Genomic DNA, 13,315 nt, shown 5'->3' on the forward strand with positions numbered 1-13,315 from the left:
TAGGACGGCTTGCAGAGGTCCTTCAATCAGAGGGCAGTGAATGCATGGAATGTTCTCTATGGAAAGGCAGTGGCAGAAAAAATAGTAGATAGGTGTAAATTTTAACTTGATAGCTCCCTAAAATACTTGGGGCAAGAAGGGCACATGGACATTGTCCTGACTCATAGGTAGCTTAGGAATGGATGGGTGATTATATCCATATGTAGCGATTGTGAAGAGGGTATCATCGAAAAGTTAAAGTGCTGTTGGTGCTTGTTACTTTTCCTCAACCAACGACACACTCACCCCCACTCCCCCAACCTTCCCAAACTCAAAATACCCCCAGTGATGTACCTGCCCCACTGTTCTCTGTCTCTCTGCCTGCGCCCCAATGCTCTCTGTCCCTCTGCCTGCACCCCACTGCTCTCTGTCCCTCTGCCTGCACCCCACTGCTCTCTGTCCCTCTGCCTGCGCCCCACTGCTCTCTGTCCCTCTGCCTGCACCCCACTGCTCTCTGTCCCTCTGCCTGCGCCCCACTGCTCTCTGTCCCTCTGCCTGCACCCCACTGCTCTCTGTCCCTCTGCCTGCACCCCACTGCTCTCTGTCCCTCTGCCTGCACCCCACAGCTCTCTGTCCCTCTGCCTGTGCCCCACTGCTCTCTGTCCCTCTGCCTGCGCCCCACTACTCTCTGTCCCTGTGACATTCCCCATTGGAATACGAGAATCTGGGTACGTCGAAACACCACATCGTCACAATTTTCGAAAAGGTGACCAGGTTTGCACGTTGCATAAAGTCCGATGAAAGTCTGGTGAGTGAAACAAACGAGTGGAATGGACAATAGGCTGAAACAGGGAGAGGGGAAGAAGTGAGTGGTGTGATTGGGCTGAGTGAATCGAATTGCCCAAGTAGACCAATGTGAGTGGTGAGAGTGCGTGCGTCAAGATGATCATCTGACGGTAATACAAAACGAGTCGTGTTCCTAGTAGATACTAAATATCCATTCCTCTCACCCTTAAAACTTTGTTAGGGTATCGTATCCAAAATCATGTAAAGTAAAATATTGATTTAGTTGCCATTTGGTGCCAAAATACCACACATAAGAGTAATTTGGAAAAAGCTTGAAAACTTCCGACTGGATCAGTATATACTCGGTGTATCAGAGCAAGTATGTACGTACATCTTCCCTAGTGCTTTCGATATTTACTTCCAGGATTTCTCAAAAAGTGATCGATGGATTCGGACCAAACTTGGTGGATGGCTCGATTAGGTGACAATAACAAACCAATTAGATTTTGGTTAAATCCGGATGCAGATGAGGCCTATCGGTGGGATACAAAACATAAACTGTTCAGCCTAGCAGAGGTATGCGCTCTACCAAGTACCGTTCTAGTTCCGACTGCTTCCGATACAGTGGAGAACCAGGCGGGGAAAGTGCTGTTTGTAAAGCAATGAAAAGTCAACGTGTGGAATTTGGCTTCGTGCCTGACCAACACCGTGAGCAATCTCATTGATCTTTGCCAAGACTGCGCAACAAGGCAGAAAAGCAGTTTTGATGAAAAAAAGAAGAAAGAAGGTTTTCACACGACAACGATTCGAGTTCCTCGGACGTTCAGACACGAGGAATAAATATGTTTCTTCGTGAAAAATACATTTAATAGCCCCGATACGCTCAGCGTGAGTTTCCACCTGCGGATCATACACGTTCTGCACGAGGTCACGACGTCCAAAATGGAGGGGATTTGCGGGAGTCGATGTCTGAAGGTCCTCTGCTTTAATTAATGAGGGCTCTCAGTTTTCTGACAACACTGAGAGGCAATTCGTCAAGCATGTGTGGCCGGCATTAAGGCTCTTTGCACTTGTCCGAATGTTTAGCAGGCATGACCTACCTCGTAACCATTGTGAGAGCAACCCTGAAAGCCAACGAACTGAGATTGCAGGTGCACGTTTGGTATAATGGAAGTCGTCCAGGTCTTTCTTCTTGCCTTTTGAGTGCAACCTTACAAATCATTGTTCAATGCACCGTTCTCTCCGCTTCATCCTTTCCGTTCTGATACATAAATGGCTTTTCCTGGATCATGACTTTCATTCTGCCATAGTGGATGGAGCACGACCTTTTCCTGCTTCCTACCCATGGACGGGTTCTCAAATCCGGTTGGAGAGGCCGGATCTTCCCGGAGAGACCGTCAAAAGGAGACCATCTTCCTGATGGAAAGACGATTATATTTTTACACGAGAAAAGGCAAAAAAAAAACCCGAGAGAGAGAGAGGAGAGAGAGAGGAGAGAGAGAGGAGAGAGCGGAGAGAGAGAGGAGAGAGAGAGGAGAGAGAGAGGAGAGAGAGAGGAGAGAGAGAGGAGAGAGAGAGGAGAGAGAGAGGAGAGAGAGAGAGGAGAGAGAGAGGAGAGAGAGAGGAGAGAGAGAGGAGAGAGAGAGGAGAGAGAGAGGAGAGAGAGAGGAGAGAGAGGAGAGAGAGAGGAGAGAGAGAGGAGAGAGAGAGGAGAGAGAGAGGAGAGAGAGAGGAGAGAGAGAGAGAGAGAGAGAGAGAGAGAGAGAGAGAGAGAGAGAGAGAGAAAGATCCGCACGTCTGTCACGTACTTGATCAAATATTCACCCGAGAAGCTTGTGAGAAAGACTTGCGGACTCGGCAGGGACCATCTTTTACGCAATTAAGAAATGACTATGTCTATGCAATTAAGAATACTTCAACACCTTTCCTCCAGCTTGAGCTTTTTGCCAACTCTGGGCAATGTCTCCATGCTGGCAAGGCAGTTCATTTTTTTCAGGAAATAGGCAATTTGACAAATAATTAAGTCAGCGGGGCCAGGCCAATTTAGAATTTAACTTCCTGGGACAGCCGAAAGGGCAGCGTCACACAAGGACCGCGGTCTGGGAGGGGAACGGCCCGACTGAGAAACGACAGGAGCGTTTACCTGACCGACACCATGGCCCACCATCCGGGCGAGGCAAACAACCACCGAACACAAGAGGCTAATTTGATTGAGGTCATAATGGAACACACATCCCGAGTCCGAGACACGCCGGCTCTGTCGAAGCGTTGCTCTCGGCGAGAGGTCCGGAGCAAGTTTGTGTGAGGACACACTCTAGGCCTCCTTGTGGGTCTGCAACAACAAACAATGTTCATGGATGCACCGACGTGTGCACGACAATGATCATGGATGAACCAACATGTCCACTACAATGATCATGGATGAACCGACATGTCCACTACAATGATCATGGATGAACCGACATGTCCACAACAATGATCATGGATGAACTGACATGTATACTACAATGATCATGGATGAACTGACATGTATACTACAATGATCATGGATGAACTGACATGTATACTACAATGATCATGGATGAACCGACATGTCCACTACAATGATCATGGATGAACCGACATGTCCACGACAATGATCATGGATGAACCAACATGTCCACGACAATGATCATGGATGAACCGACATGTCCACTACAATGATCATGGATGAACCGACATGTACACAACAATGATCATTTGTGAACCGACGTGTCCACTACAATGATCATGGATGAACTGACATGTATACTACAATGATCATGGATGCACCGACGTGTCCACTACAATGATCATGGATGCACCGACGTGTCCACTACAATGATCATTTATGAACCGACGTGCCCACTACAATGATCATGTATGAACCGACATGTCTACAACAATGATCATGGATGAACCGACATGTCCACGACAATGATCATGTATGAACCGACATGTCCACTACAATGATCATGTATGAACCGACATGTCCACTACAATGATCATGCATGAACCGACATGTCCACTACAATGACCATGCATGAACTGACGTGTCCACTACAATGATCATTTATGAACAGACGTGCCACTACAATGATCATGTATGAACTGACATGCCCACTACAATGATCATGTATGAACCGACATGTCCACTACAATGATCATGCATGAACCGACATGTCCACGACAATGATCATTTATGAACAGACATGCCACTACAATGATCATGTGAACTGACATTCCCACTACAATGATCATGTATTAACCGACGTGTCCACTACAATGATCATGTATGAACCGACATGTCCACGACAATGATCATTTATGAACAGACATGCCACTACAATGATCATGTGAACTGACATGCCCACTACAATGATCATGTATTAACTGACGTGTCCACTACAATGATCATGTATGAACCGACATGTCCACTACAATGATCAGGCATGAACTGACGTGTCCACTACAATGATCATGTATGAACCGACATGTCCACAACAATGATCATGTATGAACTGACATGTACACTACAATGATCATGGATGAACCGACATGTACACAACAATGATCATTTATGAACCGACGTGTCCACGCCAATGATCATGTATGAACGGACATGTCTACTGCAATGATTTTGTATGAACTGACGTGTACACTACAATGATCATGCATGAACTGACGTGTCCACTACAATGATCATGCATGAACCGACATGCCCACTGCAATGATCATGCATGAAACGACGTGTACACTACAATGATCATGCATGAACCGACGTGTCCACTACAATGATCATGCATGAACCGGCGTGTACACTACAATGATCATACATGAACCGACATGCCCACTACAATGATCATGCATGAACAGATGTGTACACTACAATGATCATGCATGAACCGGCGTGTCCACTACAATTATCATGCATGAACCGGCATGTACACTACAATGATCATACATGAACCGACATGCCCACTACAATGATCATGGATGCACAAACGTGTACACCACAATGATCATGTATGAACCAACGTGTACACCACAATGATCATGTATGAACCAATGTGTACACCACAATGATCATGTATGAACCAACGTGTACACCACAATGATCATGTATGAACCGACATGTCCACTACAATGATCATGCATGAACCGACGTGTCCACAACAATGATCATGTATGAACTGACATGTCCACTACAATGATCATGTATGAACTGACATGTCCACTGCAATGATCATGTATGAACCGACGTGTCCACTACAATGATCATGTATGAACCGACATGTCCACTACAATGATCATGTATGAACTGACATGTCCACTACAATGATCATGTATGAACTGACATGTCCACTGCAATGATCATGTATGAACCGACGTGTCCACTACAATGATCATGTATGAACCGACATGTCCACTACAATGATCAGGTATGAACTGACATGTCCACTACAATGATCATGGATGCACAAACGTGTACACCACAATGATCATGTATGAACAAACGTGTGCCCCACAATGATCATGTATGAACTAAGGTGCACACCACAATGATCATGTATGAACCAACGTGTACACCACAATGATCATGTATTAACCGACATGTCCACTACAATGATCATGGATGAACCGACATGTACACTACAATGATCATGTTTGAACCGACATGTACACAACAATGATCATTTGTGAACCGACGTGTCCACTACAATGATCATGTATGAACCGACATGTCTTCAACAATGATTTTGTATGAACTGACGTGTACACAACAATGATCATGCATGAACTGACGTGTCCACTACAATGATCATTTATGAACCGACGTGCCCACTACAATGATCATGTATGAACCGACATGTCTACAACAATGATCATGGATGAACCGACATGTACACTACAATGATCACGCATGAACCGACATGTACACTACAATGATCATGCATGAACCGACGTGTCCACTACAATGATCATACATGAACCGGCATGCCCACTACAATGAGCATGCATGAACCGACGTGCCCACTACAATGAGCATGCATGAACCGACGTGCCCACTACAATGATCATTTATGAACCGACGTGCCCACTACAATGATAATGTATGAACAAACATGTCCACTACAATGTTCATGTATGAACCGACATGTCCACTGCAATGATCATGTATGAACCGACATGTCGACTCCAATGATCATGTATGAACTGACATGTCCACTACAATGATCATGGATGCACAAACGTGTACACCACAATGATCATGTATGAACCAACGTGTACACCACAATGATCATGTGTGAACCAACGTGTACACCACAATGATCATGCTTGAACCAACGTGTACACCACAATGATCATGTATGAACCGACATGTCCACTACAATGATCATGTATGAACAGACGTCTCCACTGCAATGATCATGTATGAACTGACATGTCCACTACAATGATCATGTATGAACTGACATGTCCACTACAATGTTCATGTATGAACCGACATGTCCACTACAATGATCATGTATGAACTGACATGTCCACTACAATGATCATGTATGAACTGACATGTCCACTACAATGATCATGTATAAACTGATATGTCCACTACAATGATCATGTATGAACTGACATGCCCACTACAATGATCATGTATGAACTGACATGTCCACTACAATGATTATGGATGCACACACGTGTACACCACAATGATCATGTATGAACCAACGTGTACACCACAATGATCATGTATGAACCGACGTGTACACCACAATGATCATGTATGAACTGACATGTCCACTACAATGATCATGCATGAACCGACGTGTCCACTACAATGATCATGTATGAACCGACATGTCCACTACAATGATCATGTCTGAACCGACATGTCCACTACAATGATCATGTATGAACCGACATGTCCACTACAATGATCATGTATGAACCGACATGTCCACAACAATGATCATGGATGAACCGTCGTGTCCACAACAATGATCATGGATGCACAAACGTGTACACCACAATGATCATTTATGAACCGACATGTCCACTACAATGATCATGGATGTACAAACGTGTACACCACAATGATCATGTGTGAACCAACGTGTACACCACAATGATCATGCTTGAACCAACGTGTACACCACAATGATCATGTATGAACCGACATGTCCACTACAATGATCATGTATGAACTGACATGTCCACTACAATGATCATGTATGAACTGACATGTCCACTACAATGATCATGTATGAACTGACATGCCCACTACAATGATCATGTATGAACTGACATGTCCACTACAATGATCATGTATGAACCGACATGTCCACTACAATGATCATGTATGAACTGACAAGTCCACCACAATGATCATGTATGAACCAATGTGTACACCACAATGATCATGTATGAACCGACATGTCCACTACAATGATCATGCATGAACCGACGTGTCCACAACAATGATCATGTATGAACTGACATGTCCACTACAATGATCATGTATGAACTGACATGTCCACTGCAATGATCATGTATGAACCGACGTGTCCACTACAATGATCATGTATGAACCGACATGTCCACTACAATGATCATGTATGAACTGACATGTCCACTACAATGATCATGTATGAACTGACATGTCCACTGCAATGATCATGTATGAACCGACGTGTCCACTACAATGATCATGTATGAACCGACATGTCCACTACAATGATCAGGTATGAACTGACATGTCCACTACAATGATCATGGATGCACAAACGTGTACACCACAATGATCATGTATGAACAAACGTGTGCCCCACAATGATCATGTATGAACTAAGGTGCACACCACAATGATCATGTATGAACCAACGTGTACACCACAATGATCATGTATTAACCGACATGTCCACTACAATGATCATGGATGAACCGACATGTACACTACAATGATCATGTTTGAACCGACATGTACACAACAATGATCATTTGTGAACCGACGTGTCCACTACAATGATCATGTATGAACCGACATGTCTTCAACAATGATTTTGTATGAACTGACGTGTACACAACAATGATCATGCATGAACTGACGTGTCCACTACAATGATCATTTATGAACCGACGTGCCCACTACAATGATCATGTATGAACCGACATGTCTACAACAATGATCATGGATGAACCGACATGTACACTACAATGATCACGCATGAACCGACATGTACACTACAATGATCATGCATGAACCGACGTGTCCACTACAATGATCATACATGAACCGGCATGCCCACTACAATGAGCATGCATGAACCGACGTGCCCACTACAATGAGCATGCATGAACCGACGTGCCCACTACAATGATCATTTATGAACCGACGTGCCCACTACAATGATAATGTATGAACAAACATGTCCACTACAATGTTCATGTATGAACCGACATGTCCACTGCAATGATCATGTATGAACCGACATGTCGACTCCAATGATCATGTATGAACTGACATGTCCACTACAATGATCATGGATGCACAAACGTGTACACCACAATGATCATGTATGAACCAACGTGTACACCACAATGATCATGTGTGAACCAACGTGTACACCACAATGATCATGCTTGAACCAACGTGTACACCACAATGATCATGTATGAACCGACATGTCCACTACAATGATCATGTATGAACAGACGTCTCCACTGCAATGATCATGTATGAACTGACATGTCCACTACAATGATCATGTATGAACTGACATGTCCACTACAATGTTCATGTATGAACCGACATGTCCACTACAATGATCATGTATGAACTGACATGTCCACTACAATGATCATGTATGAACTGACATGTCCACTACAATGATCATGTATAAACTGATATGTCCACTACAATGATCATGTATGAACTGACATGCCCACTACAATGATCATGTATGAACTGACATGTCCACTACAATGATTATGGATGCACACACGTGTACACCACAATGATCATGTATGAACCAACGTGTACACCACAATGATCATGTATGAACCGACGTGTACACCACAATGATCATGTATGAACTGACATGTCCACTACAATGATCATGCATGAACCGACGTGTCCACTACAATGATCATGTATGAACCGACATGTCCACTACAATGATCATGTCTGAACCGACATGTCCACTACAATGATCATGTATGAACCGACATGTCCACTACAATGATCATGTATGAACCGACATGTCCACAACAATGATCATGGATGAACCGTCGTGTCCACAACAATGATCATGGATGCACAAACGTGTACACCACAATGATCATTTATGAACCGACATGTCCACTACAATGATCATGGATGTACAAACGTGTACACCACAATGATCATGTGTGAACCAACGTGTACACCACAATGATCATGCTTGAACCAACGTGTACACCACAATGATCATGTATGAACCGACATGTCCACTACAATGATCATGTATGAGCTGACATGTCCACTACAATGATCATGTATGAACTGACATGTCCACTACAATGATCATGTATGAACTGACATGCCCACTACAATGATCATGTATGAACTGACATGTCCACTACAATGATCATGTATGAACCGACATGTCCACTACAATGATCATGTATGAACTGACAAGTCCACCACAATGATCATGTATGAACCAATGTGTACACCACAATGATCATGTATGAACTGACATGTCCACTACAATGATCATGCATGAACGGACGTGTCCACGACAATGATCATGTATGAACCAACATGTCCACTACAATGATCATGTATGAACTGACGTGTCCACTACAATGATCATGTATGAACCGACGTGTCCACTACAATGATCATGGATGAACCAGGGAATGCATCTAAAAGTGCACCAAGTTCATGCAAGGTCATCAAATGGCCTATGTGGTGGATGGTCTCTATATGACGGTCGTCAACAGAACCAGTGAAGTGAATAAAATGAGAGAATAACAGAATTGTATCCTTTGTAAATGCTGAATGTCAAGCAAGGAAGCAGCACGTACCATTTTAAGGTTTTTGGTATAACTCGGGATGTTTTGAACTGTCACGCTCCAGGAATCAGAATGGATGCTCCAATCATCATATAAAACCTAGTCTGGTGAATTACCTGGATTACTTTCAAACAGCCATATGAGTGAATATGTGTATGTGTGCGAGTACCGATGATAAACAAAACTTTTAGTTGCTCACCAGTGAGAATTTCAAACTTCCAAGTGGATGTCCTGGGCGATTGGAGAGTACAGGAGCGACTGCAAGCGTTTTGATCCACAACTCGGTATGTACAGCAAATACCATTCAACATCCTTTAATCCCTTTCATCCTAAAATCACCAGCTAAACCACAGCACTGCCCTTCTCACATTCTCGTCTTCATTCCCTGCTCATGACCCTCAGCTTTTTAAAATATATATTTTTAGCTCCTGTTGGACTTAGTTCGAAACGGAGGCTTATTGATTGGGTCTCACCCGTCTGTCCGTCCATCTGTCTGTCTGTCTGTCTGTGCGTCCCCAACCATTTCTTGACATGTCTGGACCGATTTTGTTCATACTCGGCATAAAGACAATACATGATGGTATACATATGTGTAAGGGATTTCATTCGAATCTCAGGCTAATGGGGGCAATATGACCCATTTGGCTCCCCAGCATCTGACTGTCTGGTTTTGGGAAGCTGTTGACCAAATCTTTGTTTGACCTTGCGTCAACATTCTTTCCTTATAAGCAGCTCCCCACCTGCCCTTGCCTTTCTCTGAAGCCCATCCTGGGAAACTGAGGAAATGTTTTGAGTTCCTTGTGCTTTGAAGAAAAATATATGAAGCAGAATACAAATTGTGATTCCTTGAGATGTTGTTGGTTGCTGGCTGTGTGAGGACCAAAAGGTGCTACTAGCTTCTGCGCCCATATCTATCTCCCATGCATGTTATCCTTATCCCTCAATAAACCCCTTGTACAGTGTCCGAGTTGAGGTGCTTATTCCAGAACTGGAATGGGTTAGGGAATCCACGACATATGCACATCATTTTGTTTCACGATGCAATCAAAGATGGCCGACTGCTGGCCTTTAACTCTGTACAGGAAAATTGCTAAAACCATGGGGGCTATGACATTTTGTCTTTTCCTCCTTGTTTGTATCCTACCGTCCTCCAAACACCACCTGCTAACGGAAAGTGGTATTTCAGGAAAGTAAGCTTAGGAATCTACCTCTACCAAATTGGACCGTTGAGTAATTGATTGCGTGCCAATCACTCTTGGTCAAAAATCACTCGGAAAATACCACCTGCTTTTTGGAGACTGTTTGAAAGTAAGGACCGAATGTTGTTAAAATTTATCGTTAACCTGCCAATTGTACACAGTGTTGTATATACACAAGGAAAGCTACTGAGCCAACCACAAGGCACCTGAGTTTACCTTACACACCTGGTAACATCTCGTAGATATCATCGTTCGGGTCGTCCATGTCTATATCACCGTATTCACATTCAAAGTCGTCCACAGAGCCTAGAACAAAGGCAACAATAAATAAATAAATAATACACTGATCCATGTACCTGAGCAACGACAAAACCTGGAGTGATACATAGGTAATGCTACGTCGAACAATTGTACTGAATTCAAACAAAGCAAGTTACACTTAAAACCGAATATAATTACCAACATTAGAAATATATCAAGTTTTGGATCAATAAATTAACATTATTATTTATTATTATCACCATTATTACATCTGCCAAAGGTGGACGGAGTATGTGTTTTTACCCCTGTCCGTCTGTTTGTTTTTTGTCTGTCTGTGAGCAGGATATCTCAAAAGGTTATGGACAAATTCGGACAAGACTTGGTGGACAGGTTGGGTGTGTGACAAGGAAGAATTTAATCGATTTTGATAAGATCCGATTCGGGATCCGGATACGAGAATTTATTTTTAATTTTTAAGTTATTCTTGATCACCATTGAAACATAGGGCAGGAGACAATATATAGCATGATATCTCAAAAAGTTGTGGAAGGATTCGGACGAAACTTGATAAATGAGTTGGGTTGGTGACAAGAACAAACTGATTATATTTTGGTTAAGACCTCAATTCAGATCCGGCCTATCAGTGGGGTACAAAACGTAAACTTCAGCCTGGCGGAGGTATGAGCTCTACCTAGTGCCATTCTAGTTTAGAGCAGCAATGGGGTCGATAATAGTACTAATGTGTACGGCACAGCACACCTTATACTTAGTGAGCATGGCATGACGGATTAAATAATTACTGTGTATGGCACGACAGGTTAGACACTTACTGTGTACGGCACGACAGATTAAATACTTACTGTGCATGGCATGACGGATTAAATACTTACTGTGCATGGCATGACGGATTAAATAATTACTGTGTATGGCACGACAGGTTAGACACTTACTGTGTACGGCACGACAGATTAAATACTTACTGTGCATGGCATGACGGATTAAATACTTACTGTGCATGGCATGACGGATTAAATACTTACTGTGCATGGCATGACGGATTAAATAATTACTGTGTATGGCACGACAGGTTAGACACTTACTGTGTACGGCACGACAGATTAAATACTTACTGTGCATGGCATGACGGATTAAATACTTACTGTGCATGGCATGACGGATTAAATAATTACTGTGTATGGCACGACAGGTTAGACACTTACTGTGTACGGCACGACAGATTAAATACTTACTGTGCATGGCATGACGGATTAAATACTTACTGTGCATGGCATGACGGATTAAATACTTACTGTGCATGGCATGACGGATTAAATAATTACTGTGTATGGCACGACAGGTTAGACACTTACTGTGTACGGCACGACAGATTAAATACTTACTGTGCATGGCATGACGGATTAAATACTTACTGTGCATGGCATGACGGATTAAATAATTACTGTGTATGGCACGACAGGTTAGACACTTACTGTGTACGGCACGACAGATTAAATACTTACTGTGCATGGCATGACGGATTAAATACTTACTGTGCATGGCATGACGGATTAAATAATTACTGTGTATGGCACGACAGGTTAGACACTTACTGTGTACGGCACGACAGATTAAATACTTACTGTGCATGGCATGACGGATTAAATAATTACTGTGTATGGCACGACAGGTTAGACACTTACTGTGTACGGCACGACAGATTAAATACTTACTGTGCATGGCATGACGGATTAAATAGTTATTGTGCACCGCACAACAGATAAAATACTTACTGTGCACGGCACGATGGATTACATACTCAATGTGCATGGCACGATGGATTAAATACTTACTGCGCACGGCACGATGGATTAAATACTTATTGTGCATGGCACGATGGATTAAATACTTATTGTGCATGGCACGATGGATTAAATACTTACTGCGCACGGCATGACGGATTAAATACTTATTGTGCACCACACAACAGATAAAATACTTACTATATACGGCAC

At 43.1% G+C, this 13,315-nt stretch overlaps 1 protein-coding gene across 2 annotated transcripts in view; it reads right to left on the minus strand.

Annotated features, from left to right (window-relative positions):
• Positions 1-13,315, minus strand: part of SKAP2 (src kinase associated phosphoprotein 2) — a 308,716-nt gene that overhangs the window by 56,107 nt on the left and 239,294 nt on the right. For both annotated transcript variants that reach the window (XM_078766927.1, XM_078766928.1), the window contains exon 9: positions 11,268-11,348. In XM_078766927.1, the coding sequence (XP_078623053.1) occupies positions 11,268-11,348 (81 nt within the window). The remainder of the gene's footprint in view (positions 1-11,267; positions 11,349-13,315) is intronic.

Source organism: Myxine glutinosa, chromosome 12 (genome assembly GCF_964187855.1).
Source record: "Myxine glutinosa chromosome 12, kmMyxGlut1.1, whole genome shotgun sequence".
Taxonomy (NCBI): domain Eukaryota; kingdom Metazoa; phylum Chordata; class Myxini; order Myxiniformes; family Myxinidae; genus Myxine; species Myxine glutinosa.